Here is a 25,796-nt window from a genome sequence, read left to right as displayed (position 1 = left end):
ATTTAGTGCTCCTTGTTTAAAAATGGAAACAAATGAGTGGAGAAGTGTAATCATGTAACCTTCTAGTATGACGAAGGAGCCCCATCAGAGAAAATGATCTACCTTGTGCTTGATTATATTCCTTGTTCTCTGATTGCCTCCTTGCAAATCTATTGCAAGCCATAGTAAACCTCAGAAGCTTTCTTATAATCTCATCCAGTTGCCAGAGCAAAGCTGGTGAGACAGTTAACTTGGTGTTTTGACAAATAACGTCACCACTTTTGCTCCGACAAGAAGTCCCAGGGCTGTCGTCACCGGTATCCAACCTCCAATGCACCTGTGCTAGAAACCTGTGCCATTAATATTTACAGAATAAGATAGAATGGAAATATGCTTCCAGGGAGGTAAGAAAAAAATCCTCTTTTATTCTTAATTTCTATGTCTATTCTAAAGACATTACAAAGAAGAGACGATAATTACTTTTAGGTACCAGAAAGTCCTGCTGCTTTCTGGCAGTTCAACAGTGATCAGTCCATTGCATAATATCTGCCAAACATGACATCTGGTTTGACCACAGATGGTCAGAGAGAAAGAGAGTTGAATTCTTTAAATAATCCATAATGGTTTAATATCCAGGAGAAACTAGTGACTTGTGTCAGTAGTTGATGCTTCGAGGTTTAGTCTGATATTCATAGAATCATAGAATCATTGAGTTGGAAGAGACCTAATGGGCCATCCAGTGCCAAGAAGCAGGAAAATAGCATTCAAAGCACCCCTAACAGATGGCCATCCAGCCTCCAAAGAAGAAGCCTCCCCCACATTCCGGGGAAGAGAGTTCCACTGCTGAACAGCTCTCACAGTTAGGAATTTCTTCCTAATGTTCAGGTGGAATCTCCTTTCTTGTAGTTTGAAGCCATTGTTCCATGTCCTAGACTCCAGGGAAGCAGAAAACAAGCTTTCGCCCTCCTCCCTATGACTCCCCCTCACATACTTGTACATGGGCCTCATCATATCTCCTCTCAGCTTTCTCTTCTTCAGGACAAACATGCCAAGCTCTTTAAGCCACTCCTCATAGAGCTTGTTCTCCACACCCTTGATCCTTTGAGTTGCCCTCCTCTGGACACATTCTAGCTTGTCTACATCTCCCTTCGATTGTGGTGCCCAGAACTGCAAACAGTATTCTAGGTGTGGTCTGACCAAGGCAGAATAGAGGAGTAGCATGACTTCCTTAGATCTAGACATTATACTCCTATGTATGCAGGCCAAAGTCCCATTGGCTTTTTCTGCTGCCGCATCACATTGTTGGCTCATGTTTAACTTGTTGTCCATGAGGACTCCAAGATCTTTTCCACACGTACTGCTATCAAGCCAGGCATCGTCCCCCATTCTGTATTCAAAGCCACTATCCAGGATGCTGGGCCTAAGGTTGAGTATCTGGGATATCTCCTTTAAAGTTTGGTTTTTAAAAAATGGAGTGAATTCAAGCCACCAGGTTCCACTGCTCTTGACAAAAGCCTTTATAATATAGAATGGATTTAAAGCTTTTCATTTTCAAATCAAGATAGCTTTAAGCCAAAATACTTTGGGATGGTGGACATGCAAGCAGACAAACTCGGCTCTTATTTAAAAAACAAACAAACCATATATTTTCCCCTAGCTTTGCTGGCTGGCTGATGTGATAAGTAATGAAATAGAAAACAGTGCCTGATAATATGTCAAAGCAGAGAAGGGCTTCGGCTGTTCAGAGGCTGGGGGATCGCATACACTTAGACAGGACTGAGATACTGCAAAATAAATGCAGGCATACAAACTGGTATAATGTGCACAGCTTATGCAGGTCTATAAATTTAACTTTTCTTGATGTAGAATGTAGATCATTATGGTATATGATATGACTGAGTTTTAGGGGCTCAATCCAATTGCTGGGCCCAGCCAGAGTGCACTCATTAAGTCAGTAAAACTAGAATAAACACTGGCTTACTATGTTACTTTTTTTTTTTTATCTCTGGAGCGACTTGAGAAACTGCAAGTCGCTTCTGGTGAGAATTGGCTGTCTGTAAGGACGTTGCCCAGGTGACGAGGATGTTTTACCATCCTTGTGGCAGGCTTCTCTCATGTCCCCGGGTGGGGAGCTGAAGCTGACAGAGGGAGCTCAACCCACTCTCCCTGGATTTGAACTGCTGACCTATTGGTCAGCAGTCCTATTGGAACAAGGGTTTCACTGTGGGCTCTCTATGTTACTATTAATTTGTGGGGACTGTAACTAGCTCCATTGGGACTAGTAACTGGATTCAGGCATTGCGCTCTCCCGATATTGTTGGAGGGCAATTGTCAGTATTCCTTAGTACAGGCAACTTGCAATCTGCCAACATGGCAGATGACTGCGTGATTCCCATGCCTGAGTCCAGCCTTAGACTCTAGTTGGAAGACTATTCAGCCAGTATGACTACAGTAGTTCAAAAAGTAGCCATACCAAGAACCAATTCTGAATGTGTCCAACTTTCCCTTCAGGATACTCCAAATGTTGACCCTGGTATAGCGGAGATTAGAGCAATGCAACTCCTCAGATGTTAGACTGTGAATCCCAGTAGCCCTAACCAGCTGGTATTCTTCGCCCAGAGTGATGTGCTCAAAGATGTTCTTTACAGTGACATTGTTGCCCACGTGAATCTGAAGAAGGGTACTGCTCTGTGCTCTTGATAAGCTTCAGCAGCTTGTCAGTGGCATCAGGGAAACACATTGCAGAAATGCAGCATAGTTTCCATCTTCTCTGGCACACAGTTCTGTCTATACCCCTGAGGACTCAGTCCTCTACCCCCTGTGACTTTTCTTTTGTATTTTTGTGATTAAGTTGACTTTCTTCCTGATAGGAAGTGTTTCTTACTGCTGTTGCTATGTGTGCCTCGTCATTATTGTTATCTTAGGAAGATCTAGGAGGCAATTGCTTCATTTGGGCAGTTCTAAATCCCTTCTGCATGGTCAGTTCCAAATGGTGACTGCTGCCCCCCCCCCCCCACAGTGCACCCTCAGTATTATACAATCCTGTTTCATTGGCAGTTTCTTCTTTTTGGTTCTGTAGGATCCATTCTCTGTTCTGTTCAGGATGCCCTCGTGTCCTCTGGTGTGCTTAATCTCAACATGTCATGCAGTGCATTGATCTTCTCTTCCAAGATAGTCATTTGTTTGTCCTTGCTGCAAGTGTAGTCAGTGAATGTTTTCAGGCAAGATGACACATATTACATGGACATTGCAGAAAACCATGACAAATCATTCTTCCTCCATCCCTGCAGTTATTTTTTTCAACCCTTTTAGACTAATAACTTACTAATATGATTGGCCCTTAGAGACTGAGTTCCAGAGACTGAGTTTCATAGAGCGAATGGCTATTAGCTTCATCCCCAAACAAATCAGTGACTCAATATAAAACCCATCCCTTTAGACCAGTGGTTCTCAACGTTCCTAATGCCGCAACCCCTTATGTTCCTCATGTTGTGGTGACCCTCAGCCATTAAATTATCTTCATTGCTACTTCATAATTGTAATTTTGCTACTGTTATGAATCGTTATGTAAATATCTGATATGCAGGATGTATTCTTATTGGAGTGTTATGGGAGGATTGATTTTGTCATTTGAGAGTTGTAGTTGCTGGGATTTATAGTTCACCTACATTCAAAGAGCATTTTGAACTCTACCAATGATGGAATTGGACCAAACTTGGCACATAGAACTCCCATGACCAACAGAAAATACTGGAAGGGTTTGGTAGGCATTGACCTTGAGTTTGGGATTTGTAGTTTGCCTACACCCAGAGAGCACTGTGGATTCAAACAATGATGGATCTGGATCAAACTTGGCACAAATATTCAATATGCCCAATGTGAACAATGGTGAAGTTCGAGGAAAATAGACCTTGACATTTGGGAGTTGTAGTTGCTGGGATTTATAGTTCACCTACAACCAAAGAGCATTCAGAAGCCCACCAACGATAGAATTAGGCCAAACTTCCCACACAGAACTCCCATGACCAACAGAAAATACTGTCTGTGATGGTCTTTGGCGACCCCTCTGACACCCACTCACGACCCCTCCAGGGGTCCCGACCCCCAGGTTGAGAACCACTGCTTTAGACCATGTTGCTAGGGAGAGCATGCAACCAAAAAGTGCCCCTTGAGTCCTCAAAAATGCAGTAACCTCCAAAACTCGACCACCCTCTGTTCTCTCCTGTGAGACTGAGCCTCAAAGACTGAGGAAGCAGTTAGTGGCTGTTGTCTCCATCTCCAAGCAACTCAACAGAAGTCCTGTCTCCTAGATCATGTGCTTCAGAAGAGCACACAGTGGAAAGCAAGCAAAAGCCCACACATAAGCATTTCAAGTATTTGAGACCATTGTTCTTACAGCATTACAGCATTGCTTCTGAAGACAAAAATATGATGTACAATTTCGATATTAAATGCTCCTGCCATGCAACCTGGTTCTTTTTATTTGTGGTTCAGCCCAAGATTAACCTGTGCACTTCTGATGTTTCTCAAATATTAAGTTAATTCAAAAGCAAATGCCAATTTGACCATGTTTACACTTCTCCTTAACTTGTTCCTTAGTGATGTCGAACCACTTATAACTGAATAACATGAATATTCATGAAAATATAAATCTTTAAAGTCAAATACATGAATAGCATGAATATTCATGTTTAACAAAAGCAAATTTGGCCTACAAAATAGATGACATTTCCTGCTTGGTTATGGAACATAAATGACACTTCGATAGCTTAGAAACCCAAATGCTGAGGTTAATTTGAGAGGTATTTGCAACTAAATGATTTGCAATTAAACTCTTTGTGCAGTTCTCCTTTCTGCACATAGAATTGTTTCAATGGATTGCAAGATTTTCATAGCTTTGCTTCCGAATATGTCAAGAAAGATCCGTAACTGTTTTAAATATGGATATGGATTTTTGTTCTGAAAATTAGAACTGTCAGGACATCCTAGATACTTGTCTAGGCCAACAGAATCAGGGCATGTATATTATGGCACTATAGATTAGATGGGTTTGTGCTCTGAGCCAGCTCCACATGTGCTCAAGTGTTCATGTGGAATTGCAATGTGACTAGAATGCTCTATTAGCCTCAATGTCGGGTCCATCTATGTTTAGAAAATAATTAAGCAAGATATGCCAAGATCCCATGTCAGTCTGTCACTTCTCACATGCAGTTCGGTGTGTTCACACTGCTGTTGTGTACCAAATAAAACATAAGAGAGTGGGGAGATGATTCAGATCATAGAATGACAACTGATCTCAACTCAATTGGGTAAAAATGAGGATGCATTCTCAGGTGGAGTGCTTTGGCCTTCTCCTTCCCTTTGGAGCTCAGAGCAGCCAGATCTTCCTGTTCTGAGTTGCCTTCCCTTCCTTCTCTCTGGTAAGAAGAAACAGAGCAGCTCCTTCCAGATTTCCATAGCTGCTGGGTGTAGGAGGTTTCTCAATGGAGTTAAGTAGTCAAGACTATAATAGTCATAATGGGAGACTCCTCCTGGGAAGTCCACCTCTTCAAGTAGTACATCTGGCTTTCCTGTTCTTCAAAATGAGACAACAGAATCTCTCATAGACTGACTAGACAAGGTACAGGATCTGAAATGTTGAGGCCTTGCTTGAGAATGACTACAGACTGGTTGTGGCTGCTCCTCAAAGTTGTTGCTTCTGGAGATTTCAATAATCAAGGGCTCTTAATCAAGAACTAAAAATAACTTTGACAAACTTGAGAACTAAAAAATGTGTTTTGGATCTGTGAGAGGCCACATACTTTTCCAGTTTCCATTATTGACACCCAAAGAGAGAGAATTTCAAATAGCAGAAGCTGGGGAAGAAGCAGAGCTTGAAAATGTTACTTCTTTGTGATACAGTTCCCAGAATGTTACAGCCATTGTGTCTATTAGCAGTGTAGGCTGGAGGATTCTGGAAGCTTTAATTAAAAAGTTAAGTTTTCCAAATCCTATAAAGAGCTTTATCTGGTACCTAGGGAAACTACACAATTGGATTTTATGGACCTGTGCTACAGTGTAAGATCTTGGTTGTTGTAGGTTTTTCGGGCTATTATGGCCATGTTCTAGAAGCATTCTCTCCTGACATTTCACCTGCATCTATAGCAGGCATCCTCAGAGGTTGTGAGACCTCACAAGCTCTGAGGATGCCTGCCATAGATGCAGGCAAAACTTCAGGAGAGAATGCTTCTAGAACATGGCCATATAGCCCAAAAAACCTACAACAGCCCAGTGATTCCAGCCATGGAAGCCTTCAACAATACAGTATAAGATCTTATTTCCAAATATAGAGAAATTTCTGGAATTGGGAAATATCAAGGAGGACTTGTCCAAGGTTTATGAAGCTCCATGTTCCTTTGTTTTGAAGACCCCTGAAAGGAATTATGGAGAGGGATTAGTAGCAAAGTTCCTCTTTACATCTACAGTGTGTAATAGCTGTAAAATGTTAAAGAATATTTAGTCATGCAAATGCTGGAAGGCAGCAAAGAAGAAAGAAAAGGAAGAGATAATTCCAATATTTTACAAAGTTGCCCAAATTGTAAGGTCAAAGCCGTCCTTTGAGTCCATTCTGAAAATTTGGGTGTATACAAGAGAAAGCTTAGGTGCTTGAATACTAAATGCAAGATAGTAATTGTATACTATTGTGATTGAAGTTTTTGCGTGATTAATTACTTTTGCTCAGCAAAGAACATTCTCATATTGTCTCAGAGCCTCAAATTAATATTCTGTTGCAGTAGCTTAATTAAATCCTCATTAAGTACTACCACATTTCATGCAAGTACTGTGTCTTAGACTGAATTTAATTGTGAGCTGTTATAGAGAAACTGCCAGAAATTTATTTATTTATTTATTTATTTATTTAAAACTTTTATATCCCAATATTCTCTACCTCCGTAGAGGGACTCAGATCGGCTAGTATGTTCTTCCCATCATCACCTCCACTGAATTCTTCAGGAATGAGATAGTGGCCCAGTGTTTATCCATTAGTCAATTTAAGATGAGCTACTTGTGTTGCTTGGCTCCTAGGGACTCTTCCAAAAAACAGTGCTGAGTTAGATAGATCATCACCTGAATTCAAATGGCATGTTTTGTGTTTTCATGTATTCCTGGGAGCACTTAAAACAGATTAGTTAAAACTTTTGCTGTAATTGCTCAGAAAACTTAAGCATGCTCTCTGGATTTATAAGTGTGAAATATGTCAGTGAGCCAAAAATAGTTGAGTAAAAATAAATTCAAATATAATAGGCTGTGTGAGAATGCTATCAATTCCCCAACACAGTTTTAGATGCCTAGCAAATCTTTTAGATGCCTTGAGAATATTTCTGTACTGCTTGGCCTGTCGAATTTTTCATCACAGACACATAACAGAAATAACAAATATTTCAAAATTATTTATCTAAGCTACTGGCTGTGTTGGATTTTGGGTTTGGGGCCACTGCATACATGACAGGTTGTCAGATAGATCTGATGACATCAAAACAGAATGTATTAGTATCCTGTTAGAAATTTACAATATTATTTAGGATTCCACAGTTTAGAATTGAAGCATTATGCAACAACAAAAGAGAATTGTTGTAGAGGAACTATGGTGAGGAGCAAGTGGCATGGATTTTGCACAATAGTTACAGTTCACAACAGTATGGCACTTTGTGAATCAGACTGCCTTGAGCAAAAACATTTATATAGAAGCCTATAAAAATTTAGTCAGTGCCCAGTGGAACTTGAAGCCTATTTCTATGTGCACAGACCTAATAATATACATTATCTGTGGAAGGAACTCGTTTGCATTCATTTCTAAACTTATTGGGTTTGCTTCACCTTCACATGTTTCATGTAAGGGCCCTTTCACAGTTGGAGCACTACCCTGCACTTTAATTGCAATGGCTCATGGTGTTTATAATTTACTAAGGGAACTTGTTGACGGAAAGGTTGGTGGGTCGAATCTGAGGAGTGGGTGAGCTCCTCCTGTTAGCCCCAGCTTCTGCAAACCAAGCAGTTCGTAAACATGCAAAAGTGAGTAGATCAATAGGTTCTATGGGAAGGTAATGGCACTCCATGCAGTCATGCTGACCACATGACCTTGGAGGTGTCTACGGACAATGCTGGCTCTTCAGCTTAGAAATGGAGATGAGCACCACCGCCCAGAGTCAGACACAACTAGACTTAATGTCAGGGGAAACCTTTACCTAAGGCACTAGAGCTCTCTGGCAGAATTATAAAGGCCATTCTCTAAACTTGGTTAGAAGTTACTATGGCAGCAAAAGTGGAATGTAATGCTATACCTGCAAGTTGTGAAAAACCCCAAAATCAATGTGGAAAGCATGCCTGGTGGAATGCCTCCTTTCATCAGCTGTTTTAATGGACTCCAAGGCTCCATCTTTGCTTTGTGATAGAATCAGACATGAATGCCAGCAAAGCTGTTGGAAAAGGGAAATTGCATGTTTCCTGTTGTCAGATCCACTCAACAGTTTAGCTACACCATCTTGGACCAGTTTAAGTTTGGAATGAGATATGAAGGCTGAGAAATGGACTGGGGAGTGATTGTTCCTTGGGTACTAACTTGTGTAACATAGTTCTCATTGATATTAGGAGGAAAGTGGCCATTTTCTTTATGTGTTTCTGCACTGTATTATCCTTGGGACCCATGTTCCATCTGTCTCAACCTTTGTTCCCTATATGTCCAGCAATAGGGAATTAAAAATTAGTCTGGGTAGATCTGGGCCCAAATTTACCATTGACTACTGGGCTTCATAAGTGAAATTACTACAATGCTTCTTCGCATTGTACCCTTCTTTGTAATTTTCAAAATCTAGACATTCTTTATTTCATTTAGCAGGAAAATAAAGGACAGGACAGAAAGACATAAAAGCGAAATATGACCTGGCAAAAAAGCTGTCAGGAGACAAGGGGCCGTGTTGCTTTTCTGAGCAAGGAGCCAAATTATTAAACTAAAATAATGGTTGTAATTAAATAACTCAAGAAAGGCATTCCAATACCCTTGCATGCAGGGGCGGCTCAACCCATTACGCGAAGTAAGCATTTTCAGTATACTTGATTTTGCCCAGGGGCGCTCTTGAGGCGCTCTTGGGGGAAAACAGACCTTGACATATGCGAGTTGTAGTTACTGGGATGTATAGTTCACCTACAACCAAAGAGCATTCTGAACTCCACCAATGATGGAATTGAACCAAATATGACACACAGAACTCCCACGATGAACAGAAAATATATATCAGTGATTGGTTGGGGATGTGTATTTGCCAAAATACTGTTTGCTTACCGTTGAAAATTACCTAGAGCCGCCTCTGCTTGCATGTTCTTTAGGAAAATAACCAACATTTTTCTATTCTTGAGATCTCTGTTCTCCTGTCTTGCTTCCCTCTCAAGCGTAACATCTGAACAAGCCCCTGCTCCCACTATCTTGGTTATGAGGCTGCGAGTTGTGTTTTCAGTACTTTCCAAATAATCTCTTTATGCCATTGGGCATTACAATTTTGATGCATAGCGGTTCACTTAGAAGTCACTTGCATAACCCAAAACACACCATTGGAATTCAGAAAAACTTTTATCAGCATCTGCTTGTAAATCCATGGTGTTTCTGGGTTTTTTCCAAAATTGCAATTTTATTCACAGTATTGACCTTTTCTTGTACCTTCTGCTGGAGGATAAATGGAACACCATAAATGGCTCTCAATTTTAAAATGTATTCTCTGAAAGCAGAGTTTACCTTTGCCCTATCTCAATGTACAAAAAAAGCCCATTCTCTGCATTGCATTGCTTTGTGTGTTCTGCATGTTGATTTTAAAATCTCCACACCACAGACCACACAGATCTACTTAGCTTCCCAAGGTGCTGCACTTACAGGAAAGGAAAGCCAAAGTAATAATAATAATTTGCCTTGCTTCTCCAAGGAGTGATGAGTTATTCATTATGGGAAACTGGCAAGTGTAAAATTAGCTGTTCCATAATCAGACACATCCTTCTTGTGTGCCAAACTCCTGCAACAGGTTGGAAGGCAACTCTGACCAATACATTTTAATATTTGTTGGCAACTGGAGCAAGCAACAAGTACTGTCAATAGCATACTTCCATTATTATCAATCTGACAATCATTTATTATCCAAGTACCATAAAAGCCCTTCAGATTACAGTTTCAAAAGAATGGTGGGGTTGGGTTGTTGTGGGTTTTTCGGGCTGTATAACCATGTTCTAGAAGCATACTCTCCTGACGTTTTGCCTACATATGTGGCAGGCATCCTCAGAGGTTGTGAGGTCTGTGGGATGGTGGGATTTATTTTTAGTGCTCTTGGAAAAATGTAGAATCATAGAGTTGGACAGCAACTCAAGGGTCATCCAGTTCAATCTCTTGTCATACAGGAATATATGACTAAAATATTTCCCAAATACGTCCATTCAATTTCTGTTTAAAGATCTCAAAAGAAGGTGAGTCCATAATTCTCCATGATTCTCCAGAGCTATGTATCCCATTGTCAAACAACTCATTCAGTCAAGACCTTCTTCCTAACGTTTAAGTAGAATTAATTTTCTTATCATTTGAATCAATTGGTTCTTTTCAAAAACGGCATGTATTCCATCAATGACATCCTTTCAGGTATTTAACTAAATGATTTGATTCATATAGAATAGAACAGCTAAGATATGGGCGGAGGTAATTAAAAATATATCAAAAGATTTACTTTTGTGCCTATTGGGAATCTGAGATGAGCTCTGCAATTGTTTGCACATCTAGCCTAGAGCTGATAATTATGGAGTTTTCTGATTCAGTTTCCTGGATTTCCCAACCAATCAAGTCTACTCCCCCATATCCCAGGATCTGATCCCAGATTATCTGTTTTAAACTGGATTATATGAGTCTCCACTGCCAGATAATGTGGGATAAACAGATAATGTGGGATCAGATCCTGGGATATAGGGGCAGTGTGGAAGGGGCCACAGTGTCCTTGATAGTTTGGGTATTCTTGCAACTGATATCCAAAAATGTAATGTTTCCAGGTTCTGATCTAATCATAAGAAAGACTCATGCAGGTCAATTGCATATCCATCCAAATCAATGAACAAATAGATTAGCAAAATAGTTTGAAAAAACAATATTGCATGAGGGTTACCGTTCATGATTGTGTTGTTGTTGAAACCACCAACACATACAGTTGAGTCCTAATAGCACGAGAGTACTGCTAAAGGTCTGCCTTGTTCATTGTTCTGTTTTATATTGCCATTTTGAGCTTCTATATCAGGAGAAAGACAGGATAAAGTAAATAAAATAAACAATGGCCAAATTGTTGCAAGCCCATAAAGAAAACTCTCCTTCTCTGAGTTTTGCTACTAAGAGGTAAACTCTTCTTGTGACATATAGCCAGAATAGCATAGGTCTTCTGTGAACTCATCCCACCTGTTCCTCCTATCTAGTGTCTGCCACAAATAAATTCCCTAAGGTGCTTACATATTGTGCAAACATATGCTTTCTTCTGCCTGCCTTATGCCTTCTGCTGTTTAGTTTTGTTGTATCGCCTATTTTTTTCATTGCAGAGGGGAAATGAGAAGTAGTAGGAGGTAGACTTGCAGTTATTCCTATGATACTGTGGTATTGCATGCAAAGCTCTGTGGTTTAATATGGACTCTCCCCAATCCCCTCCTACGTTTTTTTCTGTGATATATTTCTGTTCTTTCATAATTTTATCAAGCTCTGTAATATTGTCCTTTTTGTCACTTTTTTTTTGCTAAAGTTAATCAGTGGATCTGCTTCTATAGATAACCAATTTTGTTTAGTTTGTGATCAGAAAGTTACAAATATTCTGACTAATTTCTGAATTGTGTGTTTGCAGAAGTATTTGAAACTTCCATACACCCATTATGACCTGACCCAATTATCTGTAGAAACATTCATATCCAGATTGGAGGATTCTACAAATTTATAAATAGCTGGTGGATATGTGACCCTCCAGATGATATTGTATTAAATCTCCTATCTTTTCTAACCACTGTACTGAAAAAAGCTGATAGGAGATGCAGTCCAACATCTGTTGCTCATCCTTGCAGTTCTTTTACAAGAGTGGAGTGGAATCAACTAGCTATTCCATCATCTCTAGGGCTTCAGCCCATTCTATGGGGCTGCATGCAAAGAAACGGTGGACTTTGCTGCAGTTATGTGATTAATACAGTTTTTTTCCAGGCCCTCCAAAATCTAAAAGTTAACCTTTGGTGGAGGTTTATAGAACACTACAGCTTTTCTTTCAACATTTCCTCGGAAATAAAAACATCCGGTGTGGAAATTATGGGGGGATTTGTGTCCTGCACTTGAGAAAGCAATGAAGTTTTTATAGCATGTTGTTCATGACCATCCAGTAGACCCATTACGAACCTGATACCATCCACTAATATGAGTGTCATGACTTTTTTCAGGCAGTAGGTGAAACCTTGAAGAAAAAGTGGCTCTGGCTTCAAAAATGTGAGCTCATCTTTGCTTTGGTGGGTTTTATTTATCCTCCTGTGCAAGAAGTTAAAAAGCACTGCATGTTTGTTTTCTCCAATGCATCCTTCCCGGCTAACAGAACTTGCTTCATCCAAACATTCGGCACGGAAGGACTAAACTTTTTTGCCAAAGCCGCATGACATTGATTGCTAGCACAACGGTGGCCCCACTTGTTACCTCCGAGGAGGCCCACAAATGTATGGACTGAATCATAAATGGAATAGCGCATATTGGCCTGAGACCTTTTGTTATGCTCAGCAAATCCGAATGTGCTTCTCATCAAATGAAACACTACATCTCAAGGCTAATAGGAATCTTGTTCACTCCAATGCATTTTGCAGTTGTTCAAATATTACAGGGTAGAAAAGAATGAGCATGCCTACATGTTATGACACTTGGTATGAGCATGTAATGCAGGACAATCTTGGGGCACTAAATGGAAAATGTTGCTTTGGTTGCCAGCGTTTTGCTGGAATCCACAACTTTATATGTGCATTTTGTGTATGAAAAACACAGTATTGTATTAGTGTCAACCTAACTGTTGTTGGATTGAAACAGTTGTACATTCTAACCTGATATTTGGGTCCTAGCATTAAAGTTGTAGATACCCCTGGCTCCAACATTGACTATTAATCCCATAACCGAGCCTGTTTTTCTTCCCAGTTCTAATTAAATTACCATGTACTCTTTGCATGTGAAAGGAGCAGTGTCTTCTTCAAAACGAGGACAACATTCTGCTCATGTGAAGTCAGTCTGAAGATTTTATGTGCAGGGTGAGGCAGCATAACTTCCTTTTTTCAAAACTTAATAAAACCCATTGTATGAATCAGATTTTTTTTAAATAATGTAGGCTCATACCTAAAGTTTTTTTTTACGTAGTTTTGAAGATCAAATTAGGGTAGGTGACGTCCCCCATTCTCCATTCTCCATACACTGAGTAAAACAATTTTTGGCATTTGTCATGACTCTTCCAGCATAGCAGGCGTTATGTTGGCAACTTCTTCCTGGATGTTGGTCTTCAAATCTTGTAGGGTCCTTGGATGGTTCACATAAACATGGGATTTCAAAAAACCCCATAGAAAAAATTCACAAGGGGTCAAATCTGGAGAGCGGGCCGGCCACTCCAAATCCGCTTGAAAAATAGTCCTCAAAGGCCAAAGCACGCTCCTCACTGTTCCAACACATGATGGCGACTGAACTGTGTCAGGACAAAACTTTATACTCCCACCTCTCAAACAAGACCACTAGCGCTCCACTACATCTTCAACCAACTAAATGACGTGCATTTTAAAAAGGAAGTTATGCTGCCTCACCCTGTATATGAAGTTATAATGTTTACTGGAATATCTTTGATGCTATGCAGTGTGATCCAAGGACAATATGCAAGCCCATGTGCTACCTCAGTGAGAGAAAGCTGCCTTTCTACCCATAATGTATATACATTTTGCTCTCCCCACATGCTCCAGATGCAATATGAATCTATGGTCCTTTGTTTTTTGGGTTCCTGTCACTTGTCTCCATGGACATTCTTGCCACCAGGATCTCTGTGTGATGGGAGAGCCAATAAGTTGTACTACTTTGACATCCACAGTCCCAGTAGGCCTTTCATGCTCATTCACCCTATCCCCAGATGAACCATTTAGAAGCGCACAGCTGCACTGTCATATTGATGTTCAGTTCTGGTGTATCATTTGTCATTTAACTCTGAAAGAAAATTATCACACAAACAGAGTGGAATCTTCCTACTTTCCACGTATATCAATGTTTTTTCTAATCAGAACAGCTGTTTTCATACTTCCCATTCCTAACATGGGTTGTTCTAGATGGGGCAGAGATTATTTGAAAATATCTTCACTTCCTTGAAAATGCACATGCATTTTCATATCTTGGAGCAAGTACTGAAAGGAAACCTGTTATGAATTTTCCAGCATTTAGAGGAAAAGTCAGCTGTCATAGCAGTCAACTGGCTAGCGTCCATGATACCACCAAAATATCTTTTTCTCGAGTCCCTGAAGCAATTTTCCAACTGTTTCAAAACAATCACCTTTTTGTGAGATGGAAGACAACAGCATGGATAAGAATGCACATATCCCATCTGAAACACAAGGGGCAGGATAAGACAGAGAACTGGTCCAAAATTGGGCTTCCATAGGGATCGTCTGTAATGATGACAGATGTAAAGCAAATTGTAAAGCATAGTTTATGCTCTGAGTGAAGTGTATGCTCTTGTGATTGCCAGTAAAAATGCACAGTTTGCCTTCACTCCAAAATCACATCAGCAGGATTTGAGGCAATGCTGAGTCTTTGGATGAAAGCCCAGAATGCCTTCAGTTGGAAGACCTATGGCTCAAGGCAATAGATGACTCAACTGCAGCAAGCTTCATTTGGACTCCATTCGGTCTATGAAGTAGGTTTCCCAGAGTCTGGTATAAAATCAGTCTTCACTGGTATGAATATTGTCGGTGTATTGCTAGTCAGGGAAACACCACTACATCTCCAAATTATTTGGCAGGACACACATACAGAAACTGATTTTGGCTGAGTGCCTTACTCTATTTCTACCAACAAAAATAAAAAAGTAGGAATGTTACATCAGAACTGATTCAATATACAAAGATTCAGCTGTATTACAGACAACAGAATCACGGAAGTTGTTGTCAGAATTGACAGAATTGCTCTTTAGCTTTTAAAGAAAAGAATAATTCTTTAAAAGAGACATTTTTAAAAAACTTATTACGTTCATGCTATGACTTCTTCTTGCATTGGGAATTTGTAGAAGCCTTTTTTCGCCTGAGAATCTGGATCTTTTCCAAACCAATTCTTCAGGATCCTTAATTTAAAAAAAAATCTATTTCTTTTATTGCTTTTTTCCTCAGGCAGCTTACATTTTAATGTGTTTTGTTTTTGTCTCTTTGGGAGGACTGAGAAGAAACTTCTCCTCAAATAAATATGTTTTTTTTTCATTTTCCTTTCACATATGGTGAAATTTTTCTTTAAATGTATTTCAACATGTTTAATTTCTCACCAACGATTATATATTTATTTTTAACAACTCAAGTTGAAAGGAAAGTTTTGAACTACAGCAATGCTCCAATTGGCAGTTTTTGTAATTGTAGGAAATAAATGGAATTTTTGGTTCACAACGTCATTCTCTTGATGTTTGATAGTCTATTTGAATCTTTCCATATAAAGATGGTTTTGCATGAGACTGAATTACATTTTTTCTCTCCCAAGAACAGGAGGCAGTGGGAGAAAGCAGCTACCTGATGACATTCATGACCATGTTAACAAATTGTTAGAGACTCTGCATTCACTCCCAAGACTACAAACTATCAAAGAGTTTGGCTTGATGTCTCTTGCCTTTGATGACTAGGAAAGTTTCTACATATCAGTGGACTAATTTCTGGTTTAATTAATATCACACTTGGTGCCCAATGCTATGACTTTAGCATCAATATAAAGTCTTACCAACTAAATCAATAATATGGACCTCATATCTGCAGGAGATACATTCCTGAACTTACCATAGAAACAGGAAATTGTACTTAATAACAGACCCTCTTGAAATGAACAACTTGCATTGGAACTTATAACAGAGTTGCTCTGGAGTATCTAGAAGCCTCTGAAGGGATTTTCTAGGTCTTCCATGGTGGCTCTGATATCATCAAATGGAAGCATACCAGGCCTTGAGGACCTAGGAAATCCCTAGAAATCCCTGCAAGTATGGGGTCATACTATAATTCAAAGCTCTTGATACACATTTTATTTTTACAAATATCTATCCTGTACAGTAGATCAGGATTAGGATAATCATAATGTACAATAGGTCAATAATATGATCTTAGAGAGGAGGAGGAGTCAACTCTTTGGCCCATAAGTCTGTGAAAAAGAAATCAGAGAATACCAACTGTTTATAAAGTCTTTATTTCAATAAAATCCTACATGAAAAAAAAGAAAAAATATTATGATCTTATAGATAAGGTTGGTCAGTTGCTTAAAACAAGTGGTGTGTCATGTCCAAAGCCACCCACAGCCAAAATGAGGTTGAGGTGCACCTTTCTGATTTGCACTTTCCTCATAGTCATTACATTGTGCTAAGTAGTGCTATTGCTAATTCTGAGAAAGAGACCATCATCTGATTGGATTTTTTAAGTTGCTGCATTTAAATAATCATAAGCACAGAATCATATTTGAATGAGAAATGAGGCGAGGAAAATAATCTTGCTCTTCTGATAATGTGATTTGAATGCAATTTTTCTGCTTCTTTGCAGGGAGTTGGAGATGGCCCACAAGGTCTCTTCCAACTCTATGATTCTATGATTCTATAACCTTAAAGGGCAATTATGAAGTAAGAGTCTAGCATTGGGCATCATGAGTGTCAATTAAAGGAGAAGCCTCTCTTATCTGGAATTCAGAAATACAGTTGGCCTTCCACATTTGTGTGTTTAACTTTTGCAGATTTGATCATTCACGGAATCTCTAGATCTTCCTGTGGAACTCTATGGCCAACTTTGGCTGAAATGGTACTGGAGGACCTAGAGATTACAGGAGAGGCCATATTAATCAAATCCATGAATAAGTACAAATATCAGATCAGGGGGATTCAACCTGTAACACCTTAGCCGATGTATTTGTTTTGTGACCACATATACAAATGTGTAGTTTTCTTTTCAGTGACATAACAATTATTTCTACTGTTTATTAACACCTTAGTTTGATTTCTGGACTGATTTTTTTGGTTTGATTTTTGGAGGGAGGGGTTTGCAATAATGATAACAATACTATTCAAGTATTTCTCTATCTGTAACAGTGCACAAAGTTTCCTCCTGACCCAAGTCATTGTTGATTTCACTGTTATAGGGGAAAGGCTCTAGGGCGGCAGATAAGGCTGTTGCAATGGTGATGAAGGAGATACCGAGGGAGGAGTCTGCCGAGGAAAAGCCCCTCCTTACTATGAAATCACAGGTGGGCAGAATGGTAGGATTCAAAGGAGGAAGCTGACATATGTTGATCTATGGAGGATTGATCTCCATTCTTGGAGACAGACCTTCAATAAGATTTTTGTTTGTTTGTTTCTAGAATTAACCACGATATCTAAAAAAATAGGATGGGAGCTATTTAAGTAGAGCTGCTTCCCATCACAAATCACACTCTGTGTGTGGGTTGAAACAAAATATTGCCATTTTTCAACCATTAGTGCTGCCTGTGATGGGTTTTTAGCTTTAGAAAACCATCTTCAACTTTGTTCCTTAGATAATGTTCTTTGAAATTTTTTTTAAAAAATCAAATACATTTATTTATTTATAAATGTATTTACATGTTACCTTCCCAGACAATGAAGCTTACAAGATTATTATGATATATAAAGTATGTTACTACAAAGTAATCTGAACAAATATCCAAAGAGAGAGAAAAAGATCACATATGCACCATGCATTCAACATTTTATGCATTAGCTTGGGAAGTTTTCAAAAAGCAAATATATGGCAGATGTTCAGAGTCAAATGATTTATGGAACTACAGTGTGCATATGTCAGTTACCAGTACAGTATCTAAATTGATTTGAACTGTCAATTGTGATTCATGTTGTCCATAACTAACATCGTACAGTATATATGAATGCACATTCATGACCAAATGTTGGTGAAAGTGTACGCAACATTCCTTCTAGGAGTGTGTCATTTTGTGAATACATTATGTGGCTCTAAAACACAAGTGCTCTTATTTCCTTCCATTTCCCTTCTCAGGTTTACCTCTGGCTCTCTGTGGCAAGATTCAAAGTGGGTGTAGGCTGTACGTGAAACAAACACGCACACAGGAGCCTCTTCAAGCATGAATATTACAGGCACGGAGAGAAAGGAGGACACGCACTGTAGCCAAATGCATCTACCTTTCCATTTCAGAACTTCTTTGTATACATATGAAGTTACTTATGGAATGGATAAGGTTATGCCATATGCCCCTGTGCTCACAACATTTGAATGACTGGCCATAGCCATAGGTTGAATGTTTCCTTCCTGGGTCTTAGGTGGCATGGCAGCTCCCGTATGGCTGTAGCTGTGCATGATACTGGGGGCTTAAATGATATAACTCATATTCTCTCAACTTCAGAAGTAGGCAAAGGCAGCTCCCTTCCTCCCCAAAACAAACCTTGCCAAGACAATCCTGTGATATGGTCACCTAAGTGTTGCCATAAATCAGAAACCACTTAAATGGTGCCCAACAACAAATATGTAAAACCTGAAGCCTTCTGAGCTGATCACCAGTTTGGAACACATGTCAAAATTTAATGCAGTATAATTTTATATTTGTCTACTCAACAGTAAAGACCCATTGTCTTCAGTGGGCTTACTCCCATCTAAGTAGTCATGGGATTTTTAAACTACACAGTGTTTAAAACTACATCTGCGTTCTATTTCCAAATGTATTTTCTTCTTATTTATACAGTTCCCTTGTTGTGTAAAAATTGGTTGATTTGTTTTTAAATAGTCTGTGATAATCAACAGGCCATGCCAAGCTTTCCTTATGGAATATTCAAACTATGTGTGAACAATTAAATGAGTTCAAATAATTAAAAGTTACTAATAGTGCCCTACTCCTTGAAAATATTGCCTCTCAATTTCTTCTTACACATTTCCAATGCTGCATTATATATACAGAAATTTCAAAAGTCTTGTGTTTGGGTAACATCACATCTGACAGCTTTCCTACATGGGTTGGGTTGAAAAGTATATTTGTGTATGCATCATCATGTGTGAAGATGGGAGACATGGCCAGAATCCTGTTGTGTACGTACGTTGTTATAGTTATGCCAGTAGCACATCCCATTTGCACTGTTGTGTCCACAATATGTGCACAACATTTGCACTTTCCCCAAGTGTCCTTACATATGTACATTAACAAAGATGTGTCCCTGATTGTAAATAATGAGGGATTTTGAGTTAGGGGTTCCTGACTGTACACATTGTACACATTCACTTGTACAATGGTACAACCTAGCACAATTGCATAAGCATATATTTATGCTAATCACATGCTGAACAGGATCTTGGCCTTTTTCTGGATTTTTGTGTATGTGTCTTGGAAGTCTCATTGCCAGTCACAGCTCCTCAACATGCATACGAAACATGTGCATAGTCTTCTTACATGAAGATATGCATTGATGTACCCATGTAGGAAAAACAAACTGCTTGAAGCAGCTCAATGCTGAGATGTGAGTGGGTGAAAGAATAGGATGTTTTTCTTTGTAGCATCCTATTTGGGTTTTGTATAAACCACTTTATGAATCGTACTTATGGAGACACCTGATTCATAATATGTTTCGTGCTCCATTTTGTATTGGTTGGCTGTAAAAAAAAATCACCAGGAGTCATTTGTGATGTCTCTTTCAAAGTAAAATGTGATCTATGTTAGTCCATGTATACTTTTTTTCTCACTGTCTATAAGTAAACTTCATCCTTGTTATGCACCAGTTGGCTACACAAAGCCAAGAGGAGGCAAAATCAAGTGGATGAGTGAGTACTTTTGATAATCGTCTCTGCGTTCCATGGATCTTTTTCAGAGTATCTGACAATTTTTCGCTTGCTTTCCTGTTACATTACATGTCTTCTTATTTTATAATGTTTTTGTCCTTAGCTTGTCTATGTACATTTCCTACTGAGAACATTATCTGCCATAGTGGAGGAGGGATATCTGAGCCAGGTTTATTCCTGCTCTTTCCAGAAGAAAACCGCCCCTTAAAAATGCTTTCCCTCATTAGACTCCTAAGCACTGGTAATGTGCACAAATAACTTTGCACTGATAATGGGTAGGAATAATTATCATGACCCTACATCATGGCCAGAGCTATAAATGTGTAACTACATGCAAGCTCCCAACTTCATTCTCCAAGCCTGTCTTAACAGTAAGAAGCCATATCAAGTATTAGAGGTTTATTCTGCTGGTGATAGGGACACATCAAGATGGCATTTCTGACTTTCCTCCGATGTGATGACAAGTTGTGATGGGGGGGGGGTCCTTCTTGCAGTTGTTGTGTTGGAGATTGTTGGTAACAGAGGGTTGGAAAGATCATTCTGTTGCTCCCTGATCACCAGCAGAACAAACATTCACCATTAGATGAGGCTGCTAGCTGTTAAGGTAGGTTTGGGGAGTGTTTCTGATGATGCTTCCACAATCATGAATACATGGACCAATTACCAGTTCATAACACTAGATTATGAATCTCTAACTGCAATGCAGAATAGCAGTGACTGCTTCCTGTGGCCTCTTTGATGGTGGTGGTGCAGATTACATGGGAAGCAACCAAGCTTTCTGGTGTTGTCAAACTATACTTTTGCAGTGGAGTCAGACCATTATTTATTTTCTTTGTGATAACTGTGCCAGAGAAGAATTTAATACATTTAAATTAGAATGATAGAACTTAGAAGGCCTTTGGAGACCTCAGTCCATTTACTAGTTCCATCTAAAGTAGATCAATTGAATCAGTTGCTTGAAAATAACATGTACATTAATCCCCTTGATTCATTAGGTCTACCCTAGTTGGATTTATACATCTTTGTATAATTTCCTACAACCTTCCCTGATCTGACACTTTCCAAATTTGATTATTATCAGAGTGGATGTATCCCCAGCACATCTAGGGGGTGCTAAATTGGAGAAGTTTGGTCAATCAACTTCTAGGTTATAACTTTCGAAATGGCATGATGACTTTATCCTGATATCTAAATGAATTGAGTACTTGATCTCCTTGATTTAAAACTACATCAATATGATTTTGAGACCTTCATTTCTTTCTTGTGGTTAAATGTTAAAGAGAATTTGCAGACAATGCAGTAATTTTTAGCTTAGATAAAAGTAGTACATAAATCCAGACCCAATTAGTATTAAAATCTAGAGCAATAGTTCTCAACCTGTGGGTCCCCAAATGTTTTGCTCTTCGACTCCCAGAAATCCTAACTACTGGTAAACTGGCTGGGATTTCTGGGAGTTGTAGGCCAAAATGCCTGGGGACCCACAGGTTGAGAACTACTGATCTAGAGTATAATTTCCTATCTCCTCAACTAACAAAAACAGTGGTTTTCAGTGCAGTCCAGTTTGCAAATTCATACATAATGTTGGTCCGTGAATAATCATCTCACGTGGCAGATGTTGAGGGAAAGCAGTTCCCAACCCCCTGTCAGTTTTACTCTTTCAAAGGACTAAGTTATGAATGCCACACACCGTCTTCTGCAGATCATCTGTACCTCCTAAATTCACCTGCTGATCTCTAGTATGATGAGAAATTACGTCCTCATTGATGAAATAAACTTCAGCTGCCAGTTAAGTCAGCAATTAATGACTCAGATGTATCTTGTGCTTTTTTTCTTGGGCAGCAAATGTGTGCTTCCAACCCTATTCATAACCAAGGTTGATGACACATGTTATGAAGTACATAGCAGTTGATGATATTGATGAAATATCCCTATGATCATCTCATATGCTTTAGAAATTTGAAATAATTGTTTCCCCCTCTCTGGATTTTTAATGGGGGACCCTCACCATAGTCCACTTTATATGTTTTCGTGGATCAATGGTAACTGGTGACTTCTCTTTTAATGGAAGGGCAGGTCTGCTGTGGTTTTAGTCTGGACTTCAAGGAAGTTCTCCATGATGCTCTTTGGAAAGCTCCTTTGGATAGCTCCTTCAGTACTTTGGATAGCTCCATTAAGGTTCAATTGATGTAAGGCTCCAGTTACCATTGGCTCACCACATTTCCGGGTCTGACTTTGCAGATTTGATTATTGATGGATTTGGATAAAAGGAACTCTTTAAGAATCTCTAGGTCCTCCACTGCAATTTTGTAATCAAAATCATACTGGAAGACCTAAAGATTTTTAAACAAACACCTCTACGCCCTCCATTGTGATTTCATGATCTACTTCCACCAGAAGCTGACCATAGAATCATGCTGGAGTAGCTAAATATTCCTAGAAAGTTATTATCTCAGGAAAATTTATATAGCAAAAATGGAGGGCTGATTGTACTGCTTACATTTGAAGCTTACCACTATGACAAATGTAAATATCTGCAATATACTGAAAATATACAAGTGAGCCAGCAATCAAGTCCTATCTGTCTAGGGTTCCAGATTTAGAAGACAAATGAGCTGGCATCAAGGCTGCCCATGTTAACCCTTGCCAATGAGACAGTAAGTTTCAGAGTCTAGGAATAGCAACTTTTTTCCTAGGGAAAGTCCACTGAGTGTCATAGCCTTGAAGAAGCCCCTCTCTTAAAATGCTAATGTACATTACTTTAACATATGTTAAGCCAGGGCTGGTGTGTTGAGGTCTTCATATCATTTTGTTAAGTAAAGAGGATCTACATATCTGAAAGCATCACTGACCTTTGCTGTATCCCTTGGCCGCTCAATCAACATACATTTTGTAAGCAGCCTGCAGAATCATCTCCGAGCCACTGCTGGCATGCTTTTATTGATCTTAGGAACTATTAAACCACAATAATAATTATTAGATCATCAGAGACAATTTGCAAAATAAGTATTGTTTAATCTTTTATTTATTTTTAGCAGAATACATTTAATTTCAGTCAGAGCATCTCCGCAAAAATCACTTTTTAAAATTGCCTTGAAGAAACAGACCTAAAAAACTGGCTGCCTGCCTAAAAGTTAAACTATTTTCCTTTTATGTAAATGAAACCAATTTCTCTGTTAAGTAAATAATTTCATTACAATGTTATGATGAAATAATGATATTTCAGATCTATTTTAGAAGCATGGCTCTTGTTTAGTTTTAAAAATGGGCTCAACAGGAATGCATGCTTGTGCTGCATTTTAAAGTACCAAAAAGAAGAGGAGGAGGTGATTCCTATCGTACCTTTTTACAAGCAGCTCAGAGCTCAAATGGCATACAAGCATCAAGTGAAGTTTATAATAAAACATTTAAAAGATCCCGCAAGGTAGATAATCAGTAAAACAAAATAGCAACTAATCTAATGATAGACAGCAACAGACTCAAGGCCAAACAACATGTGGCTTTAAATGCACTTTTACATTTAATATACTTTTTTAAAAAAATGCACATCAATTCAAAGAAGTGATACTTACTTGGAACTGCAGCAGCTGTAAAGTTTCAACCCCTTCTCATAACCACAGTGAGAACCAGCATGCTGTAATGGTTGAGTGTTGGACTAGGCTTCTGGGAGACCAGGGTTCAAACGTGGAAATCCACTACATGGCTTTGGGCAAGACACATTCTCTTAACCTTTTAGAGCAGTGGTTCTCAACCTGTGGGTCACCAGATGTTTTGGCCTTCAACTCCCAGAAATCCTAACAGTGGTAAACTGGCTGGGATTTCTGGGAACTGTAGACCAAAACACCTGGGAAGCCACAGGTTGAGAGCCTCTGTTTAAGAGGAAGGAAATGGCAAACCTGCTCTGAACAAATCTTGACCAGGGTCACCATACATTAAAAAATTGCTTGAAGGCAGAGAACAACAGCAGCCACGTTGGTGTCTATAGATAGGCATTATCTTTATGTGCTATCAGGATAAAATGTCACAAATCTGAACCCCATAAATATGAGAGCTGTACCAGCAATTGTAATATTTTTAATAATAACCATTTCTTGTTGTATTTGGATTTTTAATATGTGTGACTCTTTAAAATTACTTGTCATTTTAAGAGTTACTTTAAAAAAAATTAAAGTATATTCTTGAAATATAAATCTGAATAAAAATACAGAAAGTTGCTCATGTTTGGTATAAAGATGTTGTAGAAGTAAATCCTTTTTAAAGAGTACTGTAAGTACCCTAGAAATGAACACATTTAAGAAAAAAATGCAACTTCCAAGTTCTGAATTGCATAACACCGAGCCTCATTTATTTATGTATTTATTTGACTTGTATACCGCTACTCCCAATTTGGCTCGGAGCAGTTTACAGCAGTAGATTAAGACAATACAATTCACTTTAAAATACAATAAAAACAAGAACAGACATAGTCCCGAATTATTCACCCATCGAAAGCTTGTCGGAAGAGAAAGGTTTTACAGGCTTTCCGAAAAGCAAGTAGGTCTCTGATAGTTCGGGTTTTGTGATACACCTGAAAATATGATATTCCATTGACTTGTATAGTATATTACATGTAACCTCTGCAAACAAGAAAAAAGAGAAAAGTTATGAATTTCACACATACACACACAATCAAAGCATACAAATATAGAGCCGCATTTGTGGGTGTGTGCCTTCAAGTTGTCTGTTGACTTCTAGTGACTCCATCCATTTCACAGGATTTTCTTATGCAAGAAATACTCATATAGTTTTGCCAATTCCTTCATCTGAAATGTAGCCTACAAATTCAGATTTAGGTCTATATCAGTGCTGGCCATGCTTGCTTTCATGTATGATTTTAGTTTAATTTTGGAGAGAGAGCAAAGTAGAGAACAGTAATGTTGAACTAGAGGCCAATGATATGGATTAAAGAGTCATTATCTCCAGTTTCCTGATGTCTGCAAAGAAACCAGTGCTAATCTTCACAGACATTGATAATGTGATGTTTTGTTGTGGTGATGGTTCTTTTTGTTGTTTCCAAAATATGTGTAGCAAAAAATATCTATCCAAAGGTTTCCAGACATATCCGGATGCAGACAGTTTTCTTTCTCTATACTACATAACTTTTTATGGCAGTGTTTTCCTTCTGATTGTTTTGTTGCCTGAACTGCTTTTATAAAATTACACCAGCTAGCAAAGTGTACTTTGGGTGCTACAAATGCTTCAGACACATCAATTGTCTTTACAATCCCATTAACTGTGGGAGAACAAGATTGTTTTCATTACTAGGTGCTGGAAAAGATTCAAAGCAAAAACAAAAACAAAAACCAAGGAAAAGGGCTTCAGAATAACAGGCTGGCACCCTAACCAGGCCATCACACAAGTCACAGAGTTACGTTTCTGTACAGGAATTCTTCTAAAGGATAGAGAGAAGAAAGAATACTGTCAGGGGCAAATCAGAGTTAGCTCTAAACCTTAGGAAATCTGCAAACTTCCTCTCTTTGCCCTTTCATACGTTAATATCATCCCAACCCCACAGTTGTGATCTTACCTTATGGAAGTCCCAGCGATAGGGTGGCCTATTTGACAAAAGATCATCCTTCTATAAAGGGAGAAATTTCAGATTGTGAGCCCAATTTGGTCTACACGCAATTCCAAACCAGCCTATGAAGGGTTGATAGGGCATCATGTGTTCCTTGCATTGTCTTCAAAGAAAGAAGTGCAAAGTGTGAAAAGCCTTCCAA

The 25,796-nt window shown here is 38.9% G+C and overlaps 1 protein-coding gene across 7 annotated transcripts in view; it reads left to right on the top strand.

Annotated features, from left to right (window-relative positions):
* PEX5L (peroxisomal biogenesis factor 5 like) overlaps positions 1–25,796 on the top strand; it is a 204,671-nt gene that overhangs the window by 124,603 nt on the left and 54,272 nt on the right. For 2 of the 7 annotated variants that reach the window (XM_060767461.2, XM_060767459.2), the window contains exon 2: positions 17,369–17,473. The exons of 3 other annotated variants lie outside the window; for them this stretch is intronic. In XM_060767461.2, the coding sequence (XP_060623444.2) occupies positions 17,369–17,473 (105 nt within the window). Of the gene's footprint in view, positions 1–12,438; positions 12,505–17,368; positions 17,474–25,796 lie in introns of those variants that run through there. 2 more of the 7 variants (XM_060767460.2, XM_060767463.2) reach the window with 2 other exon arrangements.

This window comes from Anolis sagrei, chromosome 3 (assembly GCF_037176765.1).
Source record: "Anolis sagrei isolate rAnoSag1 chromosome 3, rAnoSag1.mat, whole genome shotgun sequence".
Taxonomy (NCBI): domain Eukaryota; kingdom Metazoa; phylum Chordata; class Lepidosauria; order Squamata; family Dactyloidae; genus Anolis; species Anolis sagrei.
This window is presented reverse-complemented; position numbering and strand designations above follow the sequence as displayed.